Below are 20,666 nucleotides of genomic sequence, written 5' to 3' on the forward strand. Positions count from 1 at the left end.
CTGTGGAAAGCTCTGAGCTAGCTCTCAATCCATGCTGTACTACCTGAATTTGGGGTTGCTCTGGACATACCTGCTCAGTTTGATGTGGTGCTGCTCCGTGGGGCAGAGCACTGCTCTCTGTACCCACAGAGGAGGCAGCTGCACACTCCAGGGTGGAATGTGGGTCCCTTGCACTTGGGAATGTTGTTTGATGGTTGCTGTGTTTATACACAGAGCCGTGTTTATTTTCTTGGGCTTGGTGATGGATGCTGGCAAAGTCGCTCAGCGGCAGGATGGGAAGAAAAGGGGCATTCTTTGCTCCTCAGCTATTTCCACACTGTCCCTGCAAGGGAAATTGCTTGGTCAGGGCTTCTTTTTCTTCTCCTGAACAAATGTCATCTTGGGATTTGCTGCTAATCTTGGTGATTGGGTGTGAAATTCCACAGCCGTCTGTGCAGGGAGAGAGGGAGCTCTGGCTGAGAGCTGGGGCCATGGGTGCACAGCCCCTGTTTGTGGAGGCCCTGGCACAGGTTGCCCAGAGAAGCCATGGCTGCCCCATCTCTGGCAGTGTCCAAGGCCGGGTTGGATGGAGTTTGGAGTACCCTGGGATAGTGGAAGGTGTCCCTGCCCATGGCAGGAGCTGGAATGAGAATGAGCTTTCAGATCCCTTGGCACCCAACCTATTCCATGCTTCTCTCATCTGGGTGCTGGGGGATGTGGCTGCCTCCCCCCTTTGGCAGGAACAGGGGGAATTTCTCAGCTCTGTGTTTTGGGGGCTGTGCTCTCGCTGCCTGCATGGCTCTGAGGCTCTCCTGGTTGTATCCCAGAGCTTGTGCCCTGCTCCCCAGAGCCAGTGCTGGCTCCAGCCTCTGCTCTGCCCTCCTCCTCCTCGGCCACAGCTTGGGCTCTGATGTGCTGAGTGAGGCCAAGACATGCTGCCACCTCTGCTGCATCTCCTGAGGGACCCTCTGGCCATCCCAGCTGCAGGAACTGGCCATTCCTGGGCTTCTTGGCTGGGGTCCGTGTTGGCCACCATGGCGAGGGGACTCCACCTTGGCAGAAGGGGAAGAGGAAGGGTTGATGGCACCTGGCTGATGCCACTTTACTCATTGGCATCACCTGCCTCAGCCCAGGAGGGGCAGTGGGGCAGCCAGCCAAGGTCCCAGAGTCGATGGGGTCAGCAGAGTCTTGTCCCTGGTGTGGGAGAGGGGCTGCCATCCACACACCCCTCTCCATCCCACCCCACCTATTCCCATCCGTGCTCTGCCTGTTTTTTTCCTTGCTCCTATTTTAGCACACGCTCCCATCCCGCCGTGCTCTGTGGCCTTGCTGGGTTTGTTTCCAGTGTCTATTAAAAGACAATGCCCAGATGGGAGCACTCGTAGGAGGGCTGGGCTGGCTAATTCAGGCTGGTAACCCTGTGCCGCCAGCTGGCAGCCTGGAAACATCCTGTTTTGGTTTCTAAAAACTCCCTGGGCAGTTCTGAGCTCATCTGTGCTGAGGAGGGCAGGGACCAGACCCATCCCATGCTAGAAAGGTTGCTCCCAGTGGGACAGGCTGGTGGCACCTGCCTGCTCCCCTCTGGCCAGGGCTCTGGGAGCTGTGCTGCCTTTGGCCTCCCCATGGGGGGAACTGTGGGGAGAGGTCCCAGCCAGCTTTTGGGAGGGAGGTGGGTGGTACCAGTGTGCCCTGCTGAGCCCTGGCAGTGAGGGGCCCCCTGAACCTCCTGATGGGGGAAGAGCAGCCTCTTCTCTCCCCACAGATGCCCCATGTTGCTGGGTGCTGGTGGCCAAAGCAAACCCCAGCACGGAGCTGTGTCTGGGGGCCAGCTGGAGTTTCAGTGTCTGAGGAGCCCCTCCAGGAGCCCCTGGCTGGGGGTCTGTGACTCACCCAAGTGGTCACAGCAGCTCCTGCTCTGCCCGTGGCTCTCATCTAATCTATTTTCAACAAATCTCCTGCTTTCCCATGTCTCCTCCCAATCCCAGCCCTGCCATGAGCTGCTCCCCAAGGAGAGAGCTTTGGAGCGAGTGGGAGGGTTCCACTTGCTGGAGCTGCTGAGAGTGGCATGACTGATCTGTGCCCTGTAGCTGCCAAGCTGCTGTCCCCTCCCAGCACCAGCCCTGAGACTTGGGGACAGTTTGTGGGTTTTGCCCTTTTAAGGTAGATGTTGGCTGGGAGAAACCAATGTCCTTTTCCCTGCAGTCTCTACCCTCCGTGGTTGCTGCCTGGGCTGTCAGCCTGGGTGGAGGTGCCTGGGCTCTGCCTCTGCTGCTCAGGCCCCCCACATTTGGGATGACAGCATCTCCCCTCCTGCCCTGTCCCCCTCCTCGCTCACAGGAATGAATTCTTAAGGTGAAACCCAGCTTTTTCAGGAATGCCTTTGTGCTGCCTTGGGGGCCCTGGATGGGCCAAGGCAGTGCGTTTGCTTGGGGGGGCTGCAGGTGCTCTGCCACTGAAGGCTGGGCTGCCCTGGCCATGGAGAATGGTGGCAGGTGAGCTCCAGGGTGGAGGTGACCCCCAGGAGATGGAGCAGTTGCACCTGAGCTGGACACAACTCGTGCTGTGATTTCAGCTCTCACCTTTCCTGACTGCTGGTTCCCTCCTTTTCTGGAGGCCACGGCTGCCCTGGGAGCACCTTCCTCCCCTGCCTCTGCGCTAGGCTTGGAGCCAGGCACGAGGCACTGGAGAGGGTCCCCACCATGGTGCAGGACCCGGGGCTGGTGTGGGATCTCCTGGGATCTGCAGGGGTGGATGGAGCAAGCTGGGATCCACTGTGGTGAGCAGGTGTCTGGCTGTGAGCATCCAGGGCTGTTCCTTGGCATGTGGAGTGCCCACCTGTGAACAAAGCAAGGTGGTGTCACCCAGGTGACTCCTCCATGGCTCTCTGCCACCAGCAGGTGTGTGCCAGGACTGTGGGCGGGTCTGAGCAGGCAGCATGAAGCTCCAGGCACTGCCCTGAGCAGAGGCACAGAACCATATCCTGGCCTTTCCCAGGGGACAGCAGTGGTTGTGCTGGGTGGAAGCAGCAGAAGCCCAGGTGAAAAGGCAGCAGTGGTGTTTTCCATGTGATGTCTCTCACCTCCTGTGCTCCCTCCCTTGCAGGACGCACCGACATGCGGCCGGAGCAGCCCGGGGGAACGCGGGGAGTGGAGAGCAAAGTCCCAGTGCCAGGAACCGGCACCGGCAGCAGGCCAAGAGCTCACAGCACACCAGCACAGCCACCAGCATGGCCAACGGCGTGGCCAATGGCGTGGCCACCAGCACGGCCAACGGTGTGGCCACCAGCACGGCCAACGGTGTGGCCAACGGCACGGCCACCAGCACGGCCAACGGCACAGGTGACCAGTGCTCGTGGGAGGTGGGGGCAGAGCTCAGGGATATTCACTGGGGAGAAAATGAGTCTCTGCTGAGATTCATGATGCATCTTGTAGTGCCTGGGAATTTTGTCCCTGTGCATTGGTGGGTCTCATTCTGTCTCTTCTACAGAGCATCTGTAGCTCTTCAGTCTCCTTTCCATGAGGGTTTATACTGCTTTTTCCTACAATGGTTCTAATTGTTTGGGCTTCCCTTACAGTTTTTTATGTTTCTCAGCTCTAGCTCCTGCAAATATGTCTGCATCCCTCACTGCTTTGTTCCTTGTTCGTGGGTTTTTATAAAGCTTTTGCTTTACCACTCCAGCCAGGATATCTTCTACCAAAGGATCTCCTCAGCTTGGCTGCCAGGTCTCAGGGTTTTGGTATCCAATAAATATTCCTCTAACAAATTCCCTTTCATTTTTTTGCTCTGTATTTTCCTCCTCAGCAGTTTTCTTTGTAGTTTTCCTTTGCTCTGTCTCTTCCCTTTTCCAAAGGTTCAGTGGAATCTAGCAACGTTTAGCTCTTTGCAGTGCTGCTGACTTGTGGAGCCTGGGTTTCACTCTGCCTCAGGGGAGATGCTGTACCCACTGTTTTGGAGCTCCTGCTCACTCCCTGAGTTCCCATCTGGGATGCAGCATGTTTCCGTGACAGAAGAGACCCTGGGCAGAAATGCAAAGCACCATCTCAGGATGGAGGCCATGGCAGTGGTTGCCAGAGGGGTCTGGGTGAAGCAGGTGCTGCCTTTGCTGCAGGCTGGCAGCACTGAGAGTGCCATGCTTGGCTTGTCACCCACCACGTGCTCTGTTTGCTGGTGCCCTCCCCGTGCTGACCTCCTGCCCTCTGCTCCGCAGTGAACGGGGACGCCGTGGCTGCCGTGGACATGGACGAGGACAGGCCGGCAGCAGGGGCCAGCGTTCCCACCCCGGCGGCGCCCGGCACGGCCGAGGGCTCCTCTGCTCCTGCCCCTCCTGCCCTGAGCAGCTCCAGGGAGGCAGAGGAGGCGGCCTCGGGCCCCAGTGCCCCCCCGGCCCGGGCAGCCGTGCTCGCCCTGGATGCTCTGCCCCCCGGGTAAGCTCTGCCTGTGGGGAGAGGGGGGACAGGAACCAGCTGGGGCACTGCTGTGTGCTGGGATCAGGGGCTGTTCGAGGGAGGGAAAGAGCTGCCCCAGGAGCTGCTGGAGATGCTGGTGCTCAGCTGAACAAGGAGGGCCTGGGGCAGGTGCTGGGGATCCTGTGCCCCTTGCCTGGCACAGCCAGTGCTCCCTGCCTGCTGCCCAAGACTCTGGGCTGGCGCCTGGCCTGTGCCCACTGGGTGTTTGGGGCACTGAACAGTTTGGGGTGGCATCTGTGCCCGTGGAGCAGCAGAGCCCTCTGCTCTCACAGGGCTGCTCAAGGAATCAGTCAGAGGGAAACGCACAGGAGACTGAGTGTGGATTTTCAGGGAGCTCCCACTGAGCAGGAAGGCACAGACATGCTCTAGGGACACCACAGAGGCATTGGTCACTGCTGGGACAGGGGGGCAGGACTCCTGAGTAGTGATGCTCATTCTCCTTGGTGCAGATGCTGCTCATCCTCCTCCTCCTCCTCCAGGGGACGTTGAAGGGGCTGGAGGGGAGTGGGAGCTGCTGGCTCAGGGTGGGGGCAGCAGTCAGGTCTGGGCTCAGCCCCCAGTGTGCTGCAGCTGCACCGTTCCCCTTGTGTCAGAGCCCTTGCATTCTGGGCGGGGGGTGAAATGGGCTGTGTTTGGGATGAAGGGAGCTGTTTATTTTGCTTTGGCTGAGGCGATGCCTGGAAGGTCAGGGCCCCGCTCGCGTGTCAGTCACAGGTAATTAGGGTTAACGGCTCACTGTGCCTTTATACAGGAGTGTGAGGGTTTCTGTTCTCCTGGCCTGGGCGCTTCCTGTTTCCAGGCAGCTGGAAAAGTCCAGTGCTCTCAAAAAGGCCTTTATTCCAGCCAGAGCTTATGCCCCTTTCTGCTCCTACCAGGTAGACTGAAGGTCTCCTTTTCCCCACCTGGGGTTGGAAACAGGCTGTTGTTTCTTTGCCGGGGTGGGGAAGGCTGCAGATAGCTCTGGGTTCCAGAGGCTGTGGGCACTGCTTTCTGAGACACACCAGGCTGGGTTTACCTGGCCCAGCCACATGGAAAGGTGGCCCTGTCCTCCTTGCCCATCTCCCTGTGGAGCTCACACCAGAGAATCGGTGTGTCAGAGCAGGGAGCAGGATAAAGCTCTTGTGCTTTGGGAGCTGGATGGAGAGGAACATTGAAGGGGTGGTGAGGATTCTCTGGGCTGAGCTCCTGGAATCTGGGGTCTCTGGAGACACCTTTGACTAGCACCTTCTGTGCTGGCCGTGGGATCTGTAGGGGGAAAGAGGGCAGCATGAGCTGTGCTTGTGCTGTGCTGGCCTGGGCAGGGGAGACCAGAGATCAAGGGCTTCCCAAGTGAAGGAGAGTGTGGAGTTGAATGCATTGAGGTCTCCATGGTGTGAGCCCTTCCAGGGAGCTGCCAGAGCAGGTCCTGGGCTAATGGGGATTTGCTGAACTGGGATTGCACAACACTGTGTCCCTGGGGTGGTGTAAATGAGCTCCTGCAGTTCTCCTGAGCCCTGATCCAGGGAGGCTGGTTTTTGGCGGGCTCCCCTCACCACAGAATTATTCTGACTGGTGGTTTGGGGCCCAGCTTGGGAGATGGGGCTGCAGGAGAGCCCCTTGCTGGGCTGGCTGTGAGAGCACTGCAGGGCCCATGGGGGTGGCTCCTGCTCTGCCCCTCGAGGAGCAAAGTCCCCTGCAGAGCTGCCAGGCATGTCCCCCCCGAGCCCTGCCCTGTTCTCTGAGTGTCTCCTTCCTTCCCTGGCAGCGTGGGGAGCTCTCACTGCAGCCTCTGGAGGGTGGCCCCAGCCTCCCTGCTCGTTCTGGGCTCTGACAGACGCTTGGGTTCATGTGGGGATCCCGAGCGATTTGCTGTGCTCAGATCTCTGTGTCTCAACATCTGCACCAGGTGTGGCGGCTCAAGGGCATCCCTCACACAACTGGGAGTCTGTCCTGGGGGCTGGGGAGGGCTGGAAGGAGTTCTGAGTAATTCCAGCCCGACAGTGCCCGAAGGCTCCTTCACACGCCCTGGGCAGTGTTCCCCTGCCTGCGGAGCGGGCGTGTGTGTGCTGCCCGAGGCCTCGGGGGTCCCAGCCTGGGCTCCCAGCTCTGCTGCTGGCCTTCCAGGGTGGGTTGGCACCGAGGGGAGGGGAGGGGGCCGCTGGCTGTGCATCCTGTCAGGGATGATCCTGTGTGGGACAGGCGGGGGGTGTGAGGCACAAAGAGGTGCTTTATGCTGCCTGGCAGAGCCCAGGGCTGTGGTTTCTTACGTAAGGAGGGCGTTTTGTTTGGACTGCAGGGCTGCCTCAGCTCTGCCACTTCCCACTGCCTGTGCCTCCTTGCATCCATGGCCATTGAGAGCCTGTGGGCAGCTGGAGGAGAGCTGGCAGGGACTGGCATGTTGGGTGCTTGGTGGTGCTTGTGGGGAGAGCTCCCACCCCACCATCCAGTGCTCCCAAAGCCATGGATCTCCCATGCTGGGGGCCGTGTGGAGCTGGGCAAGCTGGTCTGAGCAAGGATGGTCCCCAGTGTCCCCATCTCTGTGTGGCGGCAATAACCACAGTTCATCACCCCTGGCTCACAGGGTGAGGCAGCCCTCGCAGATTCACTCCTCACATCACCCAGGAGCTGCTGGTGAGCAGTTTGTGAGCTCATCAGTGTTTTTATAGGGGGTGAGGTGGGGACAGGGGACATCAGGCAGTAGCTGCCACCACCAGCAGCTCTCCCCAGTCCCACATGGCTCTTTGCAGTCACGAGTGCACCCAGAGGGATCCAGAGATCCAGAAACCTGGAGGAATTCTCATCATGGGAATCCTGGTCTCTACAGCTGCAGGAATGGTACCTTCCAAGTCCTCAGAGCTGTATGGATCAGAGCATCTGCTGTTGCTGAGACTGGAGGGGCTGTCCAGGGCAGTTCCACTGCCTTAAAAGTGCCTGGGCACCTTCTGCCATTCATCCCATGGAGCAGATCTGCTCATGTCTTAGGACACCCCAGCTGTGCTGATTTTCTCTTTAGAGATTTCGCTCTTGTTTTACCTGTCCTGGTGCTTTTATGCTTATGAAGCACCAAGTTCCTGGTTTGTGACCAGGAAACTGAGTGGTGTCAGGCTTGGCAGCCCCTCACCCTTATGGTGCAGGGGCACAGCAGGTGCTGCCTTGGACTCTCCCTCAGGGACACCCACTGGTGTCTGTGACCTGTTCCAGGCAGGAGAAAGGTCCCCTGCTGCTGACTGGAAGCAACATGTGCAGGTTGGCTCCACAGAGGCTGCAGTGCAGCTGAGCTGTGTCACTGCAGGTGTGTGGCGGTGGTGATGGCATTGCTGTCCCTGGCTGTGGTGATGGCATTGCTGTCCCTGGAGCTGTGGTGATGGCATTGCTGTCCCTGGAGCCGTGGTGATGGCATTGCTGTCCCTGGAGCTGTGGTGATGGCATTGCTGTCCCTGGAGCCGTGGTGATGGCATTGCTGTCCCTGGAGCTGTGGTGATGGCATTGCTGTCCCTGGAGCTGTGGTGATGGCATTGCTGTCCCTGGCTGTGGTGATGGCATTGCTGTCCCTGGCTGTGGTGATGGCATTGCTGTCCCTGGAGCCGTGGTGATGGCATTGCTGTCCCTGGAGCTGTGGTGATGCCATTGCTGTCCCTGGCTGTAGTGATGGCATTGCTGTCCCTGGAGCTGTGGGGCTGAGCTGGGATGAGCCCAGGCTGTGGGGCACCAGCACTCGGAGCAGCTCCATCCCCAGGGCTGCCTGCTGCCTGCCAGCCTGGGCTGGCTCCCCTGCTGCCACACAGAAGCTGGTGTATTAATTTCCTAGAGCTTTTTGTGGTGATTAATTGAGACAGATGATTGAATGGGGAGAGAGGCCTGTGGGAGCACAAGTGTGGCAGGAGAACACTTTATCTGTCAGCAGCTGCTGGCTCGCCTCCTCTGCTGCAGGATAAAAGCTGACAAGAAAGCAGAGGCTCCACAGAGCATTCACCTTTGCCAGGGTAAATTCATGAATGAATTCACACAAAGAATGGCTGCAGCGTGGCCCTGTGAAGCCAGGCTTGCTGTCACCTGGGCTCTCCTCAGGGCCACCCCGGCCTGTGGCCACACACATGTTTAAGCTGTAGCTGTCAGCAGCAAGCCCAGGGCTGCAGGGAGGGATCCCAGCCCCAGCCCTAATTCAAACACTCCCCTCTGAAGATGTATTAAGAGAAACCAAACAGAAACATCAGAAACACAGGGCATAAAACCGACCCTCTGTGAAATCCTATGCTGACCTTTCTGGGGGAAATTAGGAATTTATGCTCCAGTTATGCCTGTTGAGGAAGCAGAGTGCTGCAGCCCCTCTCACAGAGTCTCCATCCAGGAGTAGGTGCCATGCAGAGCTGTCAGATAAAGGCTGGAGTGCCAAGGATGTGAGGGGCTGGGCTCCCTGACCCAGCAGGGGCAGCTCTCTGAATGTTCTTGGTGCCAGCAGTACCACCTGCCTCATGAGTTTGTTTTCCTTGCAGGTGGGAACAGCGGGAGCTGCCGAATGGAAGAGTCTACTATGTAGACCACAACAACAAGACCACGACGTGGGAGAGACCCCTTCCTCCAGGGTAAGGGGCTGGGGGCTCCAGGCCTTGGCTCAGTCACTGTCTTGGAGAGGTGTTCATGGCATCCTGGTGGGAGCTCTGCTGCATCCCAGCATCCTGTCAGGCTTCGTGTGCCCTTGCAGGACCTACTCAAGGAGTTACTCATCCTGTGTATTTCCTTTTGGTGGGTCCTGGTCATAAGAGCCCCTTTAGGTGTGAGAGCAGTGGTTGTGCTGGAGCTGGGCACGGAGCCCTCGTGTCGGAGGGTGTCAGGACCCGCGCGGCGTGAGCCCCACAGTGACAATTCCTTGGGTGCTTCCAGGTGGGAGAAGCGTGTGGATCCTCGGGGCAGGTACTACTACGTGGACCACAACACCCGCACCACCACGTGGCAGCGCCCCACGGCCGAGTACGTCCGGAACTACGAGCAGTGGCAGTCGCAGCGCAACCAGCTGCAAGGGGCCATGCAGCACTTCAGCCAGAGGTTCCTGTACCAGGTGAGAGCCAGGGTCTCACCGGGGCTGCCTGGGAGCCACGGGGCGGGGAAGGCACTTGCTGGGCTCTGTGGGGTCTGTGTGAGCTCAGAGCAGTGCCTGGATGGGAGCCTTGGGGGAGTGACGTGCTGCTTTTTATAAACCAGTTTGCATGGCCCTGAAGGGTGGTGGGAGGTGTCCTCAGCAGCCTGTCCCCAAGGTTTCTCCAGTGCCAATGTGGCTAGCTGCACATTCTGCTGTGGCTCCCATCAGACAAGCCTTGCTGCTGACCTGTGGGGCTGCAGAACCTGCTGTTGGAGCTGAGCGAGCCGTGGGAGCCTGGTGTGCAGGACAGGAGGCTCTGGGGCCTGAGCTCATCCCTCCCCAGGTCTCTGTTGGGCTGAGGACAGCGTGGCTGGATCCTGGAGCTGGAGGCCTGGGGTACAAGTGGAGAGGGCTGCAGGAGCCAGGGACCAGAGAGTGCAGGGAACGAGCTGGACTTGCCAGCATCCTCCTGCTTCATCTGCTGCTTTCCCCTGTTCCTGGTTCGGGCTGAGTATTTGCGTTTCCTTGCTCAGGGAATGGTCTCAGCCATTCTTTTCCTGAGCAGGGACCACACCTGTCCTGGCCATACCTTTGCCATGGATGTGGTGTGGTGTTAGTGACTGTGGGCTGCAGGGAGAGCAGTGCTTGGTACAGGGCCAGGCTGGAGCAGCTCTGCCTCCTGGAGCAGCGATCCGGCCCCACGCAGGGGTGAACCTGCACTTGTGCCAGAGGCAGGTGAACAGCTGTGGAGTGAAAGTGGGCAGTGTACAGGGACCAACTTCTCATTGACTTTTGCCTCCTCAGAGAAAGCCAGGGGTCCCAGCTGGCACTGGAGTGGGCTCCATCCAGGAGCTCAGCTGCTCTCGGGGAGGGGGTGAAGTGCAAAGTGCTGTCTGCGAGGGACACAACCAGGGCCACTCCCGGGGCTGCGGGAGCAGCTCAGCCCCCTCCTCCTCTGCCTGTCCCTCCCTGGATGTCTCTCCAACCCTTCCAAGCCTCACAGGCAGAGCTGGACCCCCAGTGCTGTGCTGGCCTTGCCTGCACCAGGGGCTCCCCTGGGAGGGCTCCCACCGTGCCCAGCGGGCTCTGGGCTGTCCCTCCTCCCTGCCAGCCCAGCCCTGGAGCTGCTCCAGGCCCTGTGACTCGCCCTGGCCACGCTCCGCTGAGGGAGGGGCTCGGGCTCCAAATTTAGCCTGATGAAACGATTGTACTTTTTGTTTCGAGTTCTGCTGCCAGCAGTGATGGCTCCTGCTCTGCCTCCTGCCCCACAGGGCCTTTCTGCTTGACTTGCTTCTGCCTCCAGCATCCCTCTGCCCTTGCTGGAGGGCACAGCAGTGGGGTGATGAGCAGTGGGGCAGAGCCTGGCAAAGGCATAGTTTGGGGGGCTCTGGTGAAGCCAGGGACTGTTCTCCTGGCAGATGCCCCAGTGCCACATCCTTTGCACAAAGGGTCTCTGGCACAGGGGCAGGTTGTTCCAGGGGCTGTGAGGAGCAGCAGGAGCTCTGCCCTGGTAGCTTTCATTAGCTGTTTTGAGGTGCCAGTGAGGTGGTGCCCCTGGACACCACTCGGGTGCCTGTGTGGGCAGCCTGTCCTGGCAGGGAGGGAGTGGACACTGCCCCAGTCTGAGCTGTGCTGGCCACTCCAGTCCTGGCACAGGGGTGGGTACAAGAGACAGAGCTCGGAGAGGGGCACAGACTGTGCCAGGCCATCCTCGGGGTGCTGGCTGCCACGAGCTGTACCCACTCAGGCTTTGGTGCCTTCCTGGGAGTGGGGCGCCCTGGCACCCCGAGGGCTGCAGGCAGGAGGGCTGCGGGTGCATTCCCTGTGCCTGGGTGACTCTGTTCCATCCCGGCACGGGAAGCTGGGACACAGCCCCCCTCCAGCAGATGGGTTTTTACCTTATGGGTAACGATGCGTTTCTCATTTAACCATTAGAAGCACTTCCAGCCCTCTCCTGCCCCGGACCCCGGGGACCCTCCATCCCCAGCGGGGCCGGGGCGGGGTGTGCAGCCCCGGGGCAGGACGGCGGCGGTGCCCGCAGAAAGGCGCTTTGTGCGGGCCGGGGGGCAGCCCCGGGGCCGGTGCCCGCAGAAAGGCGCTTTGTGAGGGCCGGGGGGCAGCCCCGGGGCCGGTGCCCGCAGAAAGGCGCTTTGTGCGGGCCGGGGGGCAGCCCCGGGGCCGGTGCCCGCAGAAAGGCGCTTTGTGCGGGCCGGGGGGCAGCCCCGGGGCCGGTGCCCGCAGAAAGGCGCTTTGTGCGGGCCGGGGGCAGCCCCGGGGCCGGTGCCCGCAGAAAGGCGCTTTGTGAGGGTCGGGGGCAGCCCCGGGGGCCGGTGCCCGCAGAAAGGCGCTTTGTGAGGGCCGGGGGCAGCCCCGGGGCCGGTGCCCGCAGAAAGGCGCTTTGTGAGGGCCGGGCGGGGGCTCGCAGGGCGCATCCCGCACCGGCCCGGCCCGCGGAGGAGGGGGCCGCCGGCCCGCCAGGAAGCGCGGGGCGTGGACAGCGCTTGTGGGAATGATTTCATTGGAAAGGCCTGCGATATTTTTTCCCCTCTTGTGTGTGGTTCTTGGAGGAGGCTGGAGGTGTATGTGCAGGGGACGCCGAGCAGCCGCGCACGTCCGGAGCCCTCCGGGCCGTCCCGCTGCCCTCGGCCGGCACAGCCCCTGCCCCGCTGCCCCTTGGCTGCCCAGCCCCTGCTTAGGCTGAGCTTCTGGGCTTTTTTTTTTTCCCAGTTTATTTTTTTATTTGCTTTTGCTTTTTTTTTGTTTCTTTTTTTAACCCCTCTTGAGTGTGCAAGTTTTTTTTTAGTTCCCTGGGAGCTGTGGGCCGAGGAGAGGCGAGTGGAAGCGGGGCTGGCCGGCTCACCTCTGCGCTCTGCTCCTCCAGCCATCCCGGCTCTGGGCTTTATTCCGTGTTTTTGCTCTCTCTAGTCCTCCGGAGCCCCGTCCGACAATGATCCTCTGGGGCCCCTTCCTCCCGGCTGGGGTAAGTACTGCACTGCCTCACCTGGCCCTGCACGGCCCCCAGGGGACACTCCTGCCACCCGCAGCAGGACCCTGCCCGTCCCAAGGGGTGCCAGCAGCTCCCTCGCTCCCGTGCCTGGCATTGCTGGGAAGGGTGAAGGGTGGCCATGGAGCCAGCACTCCTGTACTGGGCTGCACGTGGGACTGACTCTGCCTGTGACTCGCATGATCTCTTATGTGAAATTCAGCTTTTTTCCCCCTGCCTTTCCCTTTTCCTGGAGGAGTTCCCAGCCTCTCTCAGCTGCTGAATGCAGAAGTGCTTGTGATTGTTCTTTGGACTGAGGAAGATCCCCAACTTGGGGGTGGAAGTCCTTGCTTGTCCCTGGACCTCTCCTCTGATGAGCAGGGATCTGTTCTCTGCCGTGCTGCCTCCTGGGATGCTCTCCCTGGGTCTGGAGCAGGGCTGGGAGCTGGCAGGAGCAGAGCTGGTCATCCCCAGGTGGCCCAAGCATTGTGTGCTGGGACATTTTGAAAAGTCCCTGTGCCACCCCCAGGACAGAGAGAACCCCTCCATGGTGAGAGCATCCCTGGAGAGGGCAGGCTGGGATGCTTGTAGGTGCAGCTGGGCTGTGCTGAGCCAGGGAGAGCAGGAGAAGGGTTAAAATTGTGGGAGCTTGGAGCAGGACAGAGGGGCCAAGGCTGCTCAGGCAGTCTGCAGGGGCAGTGTCTTTATGAGGGTGGTGGTGGAGCCCTTGCTGGGTGTCCCCTCTCCATCAGCAAGGAGAAGGGACCCGTCCCCAGTGCCAGCGTGGCGGGCACAGCACCATGGGGTGGGGGATCCCAGGATGGATGGGATCCCTGGGATGGATGCAGTCCTGGCTATCATCTGGGGGCTGCTGCCCACAGTCCAGGAGTGAGATGGAGCAAGGGGCTGGCACTGTCCAGAAGGGCACAGGGAGGTGACAAGGTGTCCCTGCCTGCATGGTGCAGGGCTGAGCATGGGGGAGTGACGCAGCACATGGAGGAGGAGGAGGTGTGGGGCACACACAGTGCTGGGGAGGCAGGGGGTGTGTGCAGGGGTGGCTGGGTGTGTGCTGGAGCTGTTTTGTGCATGTGTGCACACAGGGAGGGTGTGTGTGTTCACACACGTGTGCACTGGAGCAAGGCCATGCAGGCAGTTTGGGAAAGCACCTGTGGATCCGTGTGGAGGGGCACTGCTATGTGTCCCAGGAGGGTGTGTGGCTGAGCACACCCCCTGTGCTGGCCTGGCAGGTCAGTGGCAGTGCTGGCCTCTGCCCTGGCACCTCCTGCACGCTCGCACTGCCGGGCTGAGGCAGCTCAGGCACGCAGAAAGAGTGTGGGGTTTACCCTGCCTTTTCCAAATGAGCCAGGGAGGTGGAATGGGGGAGCTGACAAATTTCCTGTGAGCTGGGAAGGGGAGGGCTGTTCTCAGGACTCCAGCTAACGCTTTCTATCCCTTTTCTCCTAGAGAAGAGACAGGACAATGGGCGAGTGTATTACGTGAACCACAACACCCGGACCACGCAGTGGGAAGACCCTCGCACGCAGGGGTAGGTGGCCGTGGGGGGAGCAGGGTTTGGGAAGGTGCAGTTCTCCAGGGACTGGCCTGCACTGAGGCCATGTGTCCCACAGAGGGAGGGGGAAGCTCTGACAGAGCCGTGGCCATGGCCGGAGTGCTGCCCAGGCAGGACTCCTCTCCGGGGTGTGGACAGTCACTCTCCAGTCCCATGAATCCTTCCTTGTGCCTGGCACAGAGCTGTAGTTGAGGGGGCCCCCAAAGGGCCTGTCTGGTGAGCCCTCCCTTGCCAGCAGGATGATCCAGGAGCCGCCGCTGCCGCCGGGCTGGGAGATGAAGTACACGAACGAGAGCGTGCGGTACTTCGTGGACCACAACACCCGCACCACCACCTTCAAGGACCCGCGCCCGGGCTTCGAGTCTGGGTAAGCCCTGAGCAGCACATCTGGGGGCTCCTGTGGGCTCTGACCGAGGAGAGCTGTGCCCCAGTGACCCTCATCCCACCTGGCTCCTGGCGGGGGCTGCTCAGGACAGGCACAGGGTGTGACCGAGGCGCTGCTGCTTTGGCAGGAGCAAGCACGGCGGCTCCCCGGGTGCCTACGACCGGAGCTTTCGCTGGAAGTACCACCAGTTCCGCTTCCTCTGCCATGTGAGTAGAGCTGCTGTGGGCAGCTGTGTGGGTGCCCTGAGCCCTGTGGGCAGGTGTGGGTGAGGAGAACCATGCCAGCCTCACACAGCCCTGTGCCTTTGCCCCGCCTGCAGTCAAACGCGCTGCCCAGCCATGTGAAGATCAGTGTGTCTCGGCAGACGCTCTTCGAGGACTCCTTCCAGCAGGTAGGGAGGTGCTGGGGCAGTGCAGCTGGCCTGCAGGAGTGCAGCTGGCCCCGGCCATGGTGACACTGCCCTGCTTGTCCCCAGATCATGAACATGAAGCCGTACGACCTGCGGCGCCGGCTGTACATCATCATGCGCGGGGAGGAGGGCCTGGATTACGGTGGCATTGCCAGGTGAGCGTGGCCTGCTGGGCCACAGGGCCGTGCCCTGCCTGTGCCCTGTGTCCTGTGGGCAACACATGGAAGAGGCAGCGGCACTCGGGCAGAGGAGTCCAGGGGCATTCAAATGGGCAACTGGCTTTTAGGAGTGGTGGAACACCCTGAAAGCATCATCCCAGCTGTCCCTGGCAGTGAGAGCACAGGGGACCCAGCTGGGGCTCCCCTGCTGTCCTCAGTTGAGGGGGCAATGGGCTGAGTGGCCTCGTCTCTCTGCAGCAAACAGGCCCTGGTGTTCCCAGACAGTCAGTGTGTGCCAGGGCAGACAGGGTGTGATGTGGTTGCTGCAGCCCTGCTGCTGGGATGATGCTACCACAGGGCATGGACTGTGCCTTGGCTGGAGCGGGTCCAGTGTCCCTGGGAGCCCCCTCTGGCTCAGCTGGGACATCTCCATGGAGCTCTGTTGCCGTGTCCCTGCCCGCTGCCACCCCATGCTCGCCTGCTTCCCCTCATGGGGCTGCTACCCCGGCTCCTGCTCCACCTCTCTCCGTGTCCTGCCAGTGGTTTTACCCTATGGTAGGTTACGTCATGCTGTTCTACCACAGGGTAGAACCACGGACAGGATGCCGGGGCTGCCTCCACGTCTGAGGATTCCTGTCTGCCTGCACGGCCGGGGGAGCAAAGCCAGGATGGTGCTGGCCCGAGCTTGGCGTGGGGCTCCCGGGGCAGTGCGTGCAGAGGGACTGGGTGCACTCAGGGTGTGTGGGTGTGTGTGTGTGTGTGTGTGTGGGACAGCCCAGCTGGGACTGTGTGTGGCACTTGCTGAGGTTCCCAATGCTCTGAGTGGGGCCTGCAGCAAGCTGGCATCTCCAGAAACACTTCACAAACCCCATACAGCACCCTGGGGAGGGGAACAGCCTCACCCAGTCACACCAGTGCCCAACACCTGCCTGGGGTGGGCACCCGCTGGTGCAGGGACACGCGCTGTGCCCTCCCTGAGCTGCTTGTCACCGCGTTCCCTTGTCTCCTTCCAGGGAGTGGTTCTTCCTCCTGTCCCATGAGGTGCTCAACCCCATGTACTGCCTCTTTGAGTATGCAGGCAAGAACAACTACTGCCTGCAGATCAACCCTGCCTCCTCCATCAACCCCGACCACCTCACCTACTTCCGCTTCATCGGCCGCTTCATCGCCATGGTGAGAGCTGGGGGTGGCACCAGGGGTTTGTGTCCCCCTGCAGAGCAGGGGACAGGGTGGTCAGCAGGGCAAGGGGCAGCTCCGTGTGCCACAGCTGTGCTGGGCTCTGCACTGCTGCCCTCCCTGAGCCCCTTCTTGCCTACGTGTGGGTCAGGGGGAGATGGGCCTTTAAGGGGGTGCGGTGGGGTGATGCATTTTAAATCCACAGAATGGCTGTGGGGCCAGAGGAGACCTGGTTTCCCAGGATTGTGGCGGGGATGGATGGCTCCAGGTCTTTGGCTGTCACCCCAGGTGCTGTCGGGTCTGCAGCTCCAGGGACTATTTTTAGTCCCAGCAGTGTGAGATTTTCCAGCTGCCCAGGCTCCGGAGCAGCTCCTCCCGTTTGTGTGGGATTGCTCAAGGCCAGTGTGCCCCGGGCTGGCAGGGGGGCTGCTGGGCTCCCCCAGCCCGGGCAGGGTCCCTGGCCCGCAGCCCCACGGGGTGTGCGCGGGGGCGGCGCCGGCCCCGCTGTCCTGCCCTGCCCTGCCCCGCCTCGCAGGATACCAATAAAACCCCAGACTATTACTCACCGCTGAGCCGTTCTAGACAAGCGTCTGCATTATTTTTGGCTGCCTTTGCCTCGGGGCTCCTGGAAGCCAGGGATTCAGGGAAGCCACAGCACAGCTCTGTTTAAACTCTGTTTAAACAAGTGCTCTTAATAGAGCTGTGAGGGGAGAGGGAGATGCAGTGGAATTTGCCGTGGGGAGGGAGAGGGGCTGCAGCCCACCCGGCCTGGGAAGTGCTGTTGGGGCAGCCCACCCTTCCCCTCCATGTGTGCCAGCCAGGAGCAAGTGCCATAGCTCAGGAACCCCTGAATGAGTCCCTTCTGCCCCGTGGCTGCCCCGGGCTGGAGCACTGTCTTGCCCCAGGCTGTGTCCCAGGGTTCTCTGTGACCTGGTGTCCCCTCCCTGGCCCAGGCTCTGTACCACGGGAAGTTCATCGATACCGGCTTCACGCTGCCCTTCTACAAACGGATGCTGAACAAGCGCCCGACGCTGAAGGACCTGGAGTCCATCGACCCCGAGTTCTACAACTCCATCGTCTGGACCAAGTGAGTGCCCTGCCCTCCCTCCTGCAGAGCTCTCCCCACAGCCCCTCACTGCTGCTGGGTGCCTCCAGCAGGAATCTCATCCCGGTGTCCCCCCAGGGAGAACAGCCTGGAGGAGTGCGGCCTGGAGCTGTACTTCATCCAGGACATGGAGATCCTGGGCAAGGTGACCACCCACGAGCTGAAGGAGGGTGGTGAGAGCATCCGTGTGACGGAGGAGAACAAGGAGGAGTACATCATGTGAGTGGCTGTCTCAAGGGTCCTGTCAGGCACCCGCCCCCAGTGGCTGCAGGGGTGGGACCGTGGGGCTTGGGACGTGGCCGCTTCCCTGGGCTACGTGGCCTGTGACAAGCCTGGGCTGGCGCGGCTGGCCAAGCTCTGCTGCGGTCTGGATTGCTGAGGGCTGGGCAGTTGCCAGTACTTTCAGGAAAAAGGAGAGGGGAGAGAGGCTGAGGCTGCTTTCCCATCCATGGCTGTTCCCCCTGCCTGCCTGGGGGCTGCCAGGGCCAGCTCAGCTCCAGCCAGGGGATGTGGTTTGCACCCCTGGAGCTCCTAAGGCCGCTCTTGGGGCTGAATGCTGCTCACAGGTTTGGGGGCAGAGACAGAACCCCAGCAGTGGGAATTGAGGGGAGCCCTGGTGCTTTGAGGGAGCCCCTCTCCCATTCCCCACACTCCCGGGGCCCTCCCTGCTGGTGGGAGGGACCCTGGGCTTTCCCTGGACCAGGCCAGCGGTGCTGGCTCTGTGCCGACCCCTCTGCCTCCCCAGGCTGCTGACAGACTGGAGGTTCACTCGGGGCGTGGAGGAGCAGACCAAGGCGTTCCTGGACGGCTTCAACGAGGTGGTGCCGCTGGAGTGGCTGCGCTACTTCGACGAGAAGGAGCTGGAGGTCAGCTGGCACCTGGGGTGGGGGTGTGGATGGGAAGTGGCACGTGGTGACCCTGCTCATGCTCTGTGCCCATTGGCTGATGACAGCCTCGGGTGCTGGGTCTGGGGGTGGCTCGTTGGGTCCATTGGGAAGAGAACATCCCGTTGGATGGGAGGAATTTGCGCCAGACACCTCAGTGCTGGCACCTGGGCCAGGTGAAGGCTGGCACCAGAGGGCTGGTGCTCAGGGCTCTGTCTGTCCCCTGCTGAGTGTCCCCTGTCCCCAGCTGATGCTGTGCGGGATGCAGGAGATCGACATGAACGACTGGCAGAAAAATACCATCTACAGGCACTACACCAAGAACAGCAAACAGATCCAGTGGTTCTGGCAGGTCAGTCTGAGCCCAGCTGAGAGCGTGGGGTGCCCTGGCAGGAGCCATCCTGCAGGATGGGACCAGGACCCCGCTCAGCTCTGCGTTCCTGCTGCAGGTGGTTAAGGAGATGGACAACGAGAAGAGGATCCGGCTGCTGCAGTTCGTGACGGGGACCTGCCGCCTGCCCGTCGGGGGCTTTGCTGAGCTCATCGGTGTGTCCTGGGGGTGGCACCTTCCTGTCCCTGTCCCTGTCCCCACACAGGGCTCACAGCAGCACAGAGCAGCTGGGAGGTCTGAGCACAGTGCTCTGGTGTTATGCCATTTCCACACATGTTCTTTGGCTGTGACCAAAGGGTCCCACCAGGGTTAACTATGTTGGGCTGGTTTGTGATCTCAGTCTAAATGAGATTGGATTTCTGATTCAATTTTCATTCTTGTGCGACAAAGCCTCTTTTTCAGAAAACCACAGTGTGGTTCCACTCTAATTTACTGCTTTTTGGGGCCTATACCAGCCTTTCCCTGACTTTCCTGGCATCCGTGTTAAGCCAACCAGCTTGCTTAACCCACTCAGTTGTTCTTGCTGGCATATTAGCTTTTTCCACCCCCTGGAATCTCTCCAGCATTCCCACTGTGTTAAAAAGCCACCTCAGTGACTCAGACTTGCTGTGCCAGGTCCTTTAAAACTCTTGGATGGACTCGCACAATCCTCAGGGTTTACAGATCAATGAGTTTTAGCACTTGGTATGGAACCATTGTGTTCAGAGGTGGTGCTCTTGCCCCTCTGTGCTGCTTTTTGCTTTCTCCTCTGTTTTTTGAACATCCTCTCTGCAAACAGGCGGGGATTGCTGCCAGGGATTTATGCCCTGTGTGACCCGGGGATTGTCGGGCCATGATGGTGGATCTCAGTGTGTGGGAGGGGTTTCTTTTTCAGCTCCTGGTCGTGTAAAGAGCTTTGCTGTGCTCTTCATTAACAGGCAGCAATGGGCCCCAGAAATTCTGCATCGATAAAGTTGGCAAAGAGACGTGGCTGCCACGGAGTCACACGTGGTAAGTGACTGCCCCTGGGCCTGGTGGGAGTGTGGGGACAGGGGGAACTCTGCGGGGCTGCACGGGGCTCCATCCCATGGGCTGGCACTGCTGCTCCTGGCCCGGCCCAGCCTCGGCTCTCTCCCCAGCTTCAACCGCCTGGATCTCCCTCCCTACAAGAGCTATGAACAGCTGAAGGAGAAGCTGCTTTACGCCATCGAGGAGACGGAAGGGTTTGGCCAGGAGTGATGGAGCTGTGGGGCGTTCCCGGAGCGCTGCCGGCCGGGGCCCAGGGCCCAGCCCTCCCCGGGATGTGCACGGGCCCCTGTGGACAATGTGGCTTCTGCTCCTGGGCGAGCTCTGCACTGACACGGCCCCGGGGGAACGGGGCTGTGTTTCCCTAAGGAAATCCGAGGTGTGATGGAGAGGAGGACACGAGGGCTTGGCTTGCGAGGGCTGGCGCAGAGGGGCTGGGGGGCAGCACAGGGGGCACCGGCGCTCCCCAGCCCTCTCCACAGACACAGTTAGGTGTTTGGTAGAGGCTCTTCTTCCCCCTCTTGTTTTCTGCCTTTTCATGGCATTTTGGTAGTGGCAGGTGAGGGGGAAAATGGCTCTCACATTTACTTCTGGGCCCCATCCTGCAGCCAGTGCATTCAGCAACAGTGACAGGGGCCCCCAAGACGATGCTTCTGAGGGGCTCTTGTGCACCATCTGAGTGCCAGGACAGCCCCTTGCCAGGCCAGATCCGCAGCCACTGGAGCCAGAGCCTGGCTGAGCGTGTCCCTGGCGTGTCCCCACATGCAGCCCCTGGCCCCTGGGCAGTTGTATTTAAATGATGTGGTTTCTGCTCGGAGCTGGTGCTCCACAGTGGTCCCGGGGGCTCCGGGCACTGCCGGCCTTCGCTCGGATCCTGGGTTCTGCCCACACTCCTGTGTTCCCTCTGCAGTGAGGAGGGCAGGGTCACCTGGCTGTCCCTTCTGTCCCTCCCCGTGTGTGCGGGTGACAGACCCAGCGTGTCTGTGTCCCTGTGTCCGGGGGCCGTGGGGACGGGCCCCTGCAAGGGCTCCGGGCTGGGAACGGCCGGTTCCGCACGGCCCCGCGCGGCTTCGTGTGCAATAAACGACAAAGCAGCTGC

The 20,666-nt window shown here is 60.9% G+C and overlaps 1 protein-coding gene across 1 annotated transcript in view; it reads left to right on the top strand.

Annotated features, from left to right (window-relative positions):
* Window positions 1-20,666, top strand: part of WWP2 (WW domain containing E3 ubiquitin protein ligase 2) — a 31,278-nt gene extending 10,612 nt beyond the window's left edge. The window contains exons 7-24 of the mRNA XM_077185045.1: window positions 3,082-3,317; window positions 4,187-4,403; window positions 8,918-9,007; window positions 9,306-9,480; window positions 12,427-12,481; window positions 13,949-14,030; window positions 14,293-14,421; window positions 14,567-14,645; window positions 14,759-14,830; window positions 14,915-15,003; window positions 16,020-16,179; window positions 17,136-17,269; window positions 17,366-17,506; window positions 18,033-18,153; window positions 18,419-18,523; window positions 18,621-18,717; window positions 19,480-19,552; window positions 19,681-20,666. Coding sequence (XP_077041160.1) covers window positions 3,082-3,317; window positions 4,187-4,403; window positions 8,918-9,007; window positions 9,306-9,480; window positions 12,427-12,481; window positions 13,949-14,030; window positions 14,293-14,421; window positions 14,567-14,645; window positions 14,759-14,830; window positions 14,915-15,003; window positions 16,020-16,179; window positions 17,136-17,269; window positions 17,366-17,506; window positions 18,033-18,153; window positions 18,419-18,523; window positions 18,621-18,717; window positions 19,480-19,552; window positions 19,681-19,780 — 2,155 coding nt within the window. The 3' untranslated portion in view covers window positions 19,781-20,666. The remainder of the gene's footprint in view (window positions 1-3,081; window positions 3,318-4,186; window positions 4,404-8,917; window positions 9,008-9,305; window positions 9,481-12,426; window positions 12,482-13,948; window positions 14,031-14,292; window positions 14,422-14,566; window positions 14,646-14,758; window positions 14,831-14,914; window positions 15,004-16,019; window positions 16,180-17,135; window positions 17,270-17,365; window positions 17,507-18,032; window positions 18,154-18,418; window positions 18,524-18,620; window positions 18,718-19,479; window positions 19,553-19,680) is intronic.

This window comes from Agelaius phoeniceus, chromosome 12 (assembly GCF_051311805.1).
Source record: "Agelaius phoeniceus isolate bAgePho1 chromosome 12, bAgePho1.hap1, whole genome shotgun sequence".
NCBI classification, from domain to species: Eukaryota; Metazoa; Chordata; class Aves; order Passeriformes; family Icteridae; genus Agelaius; species Agelaius phoeniceus.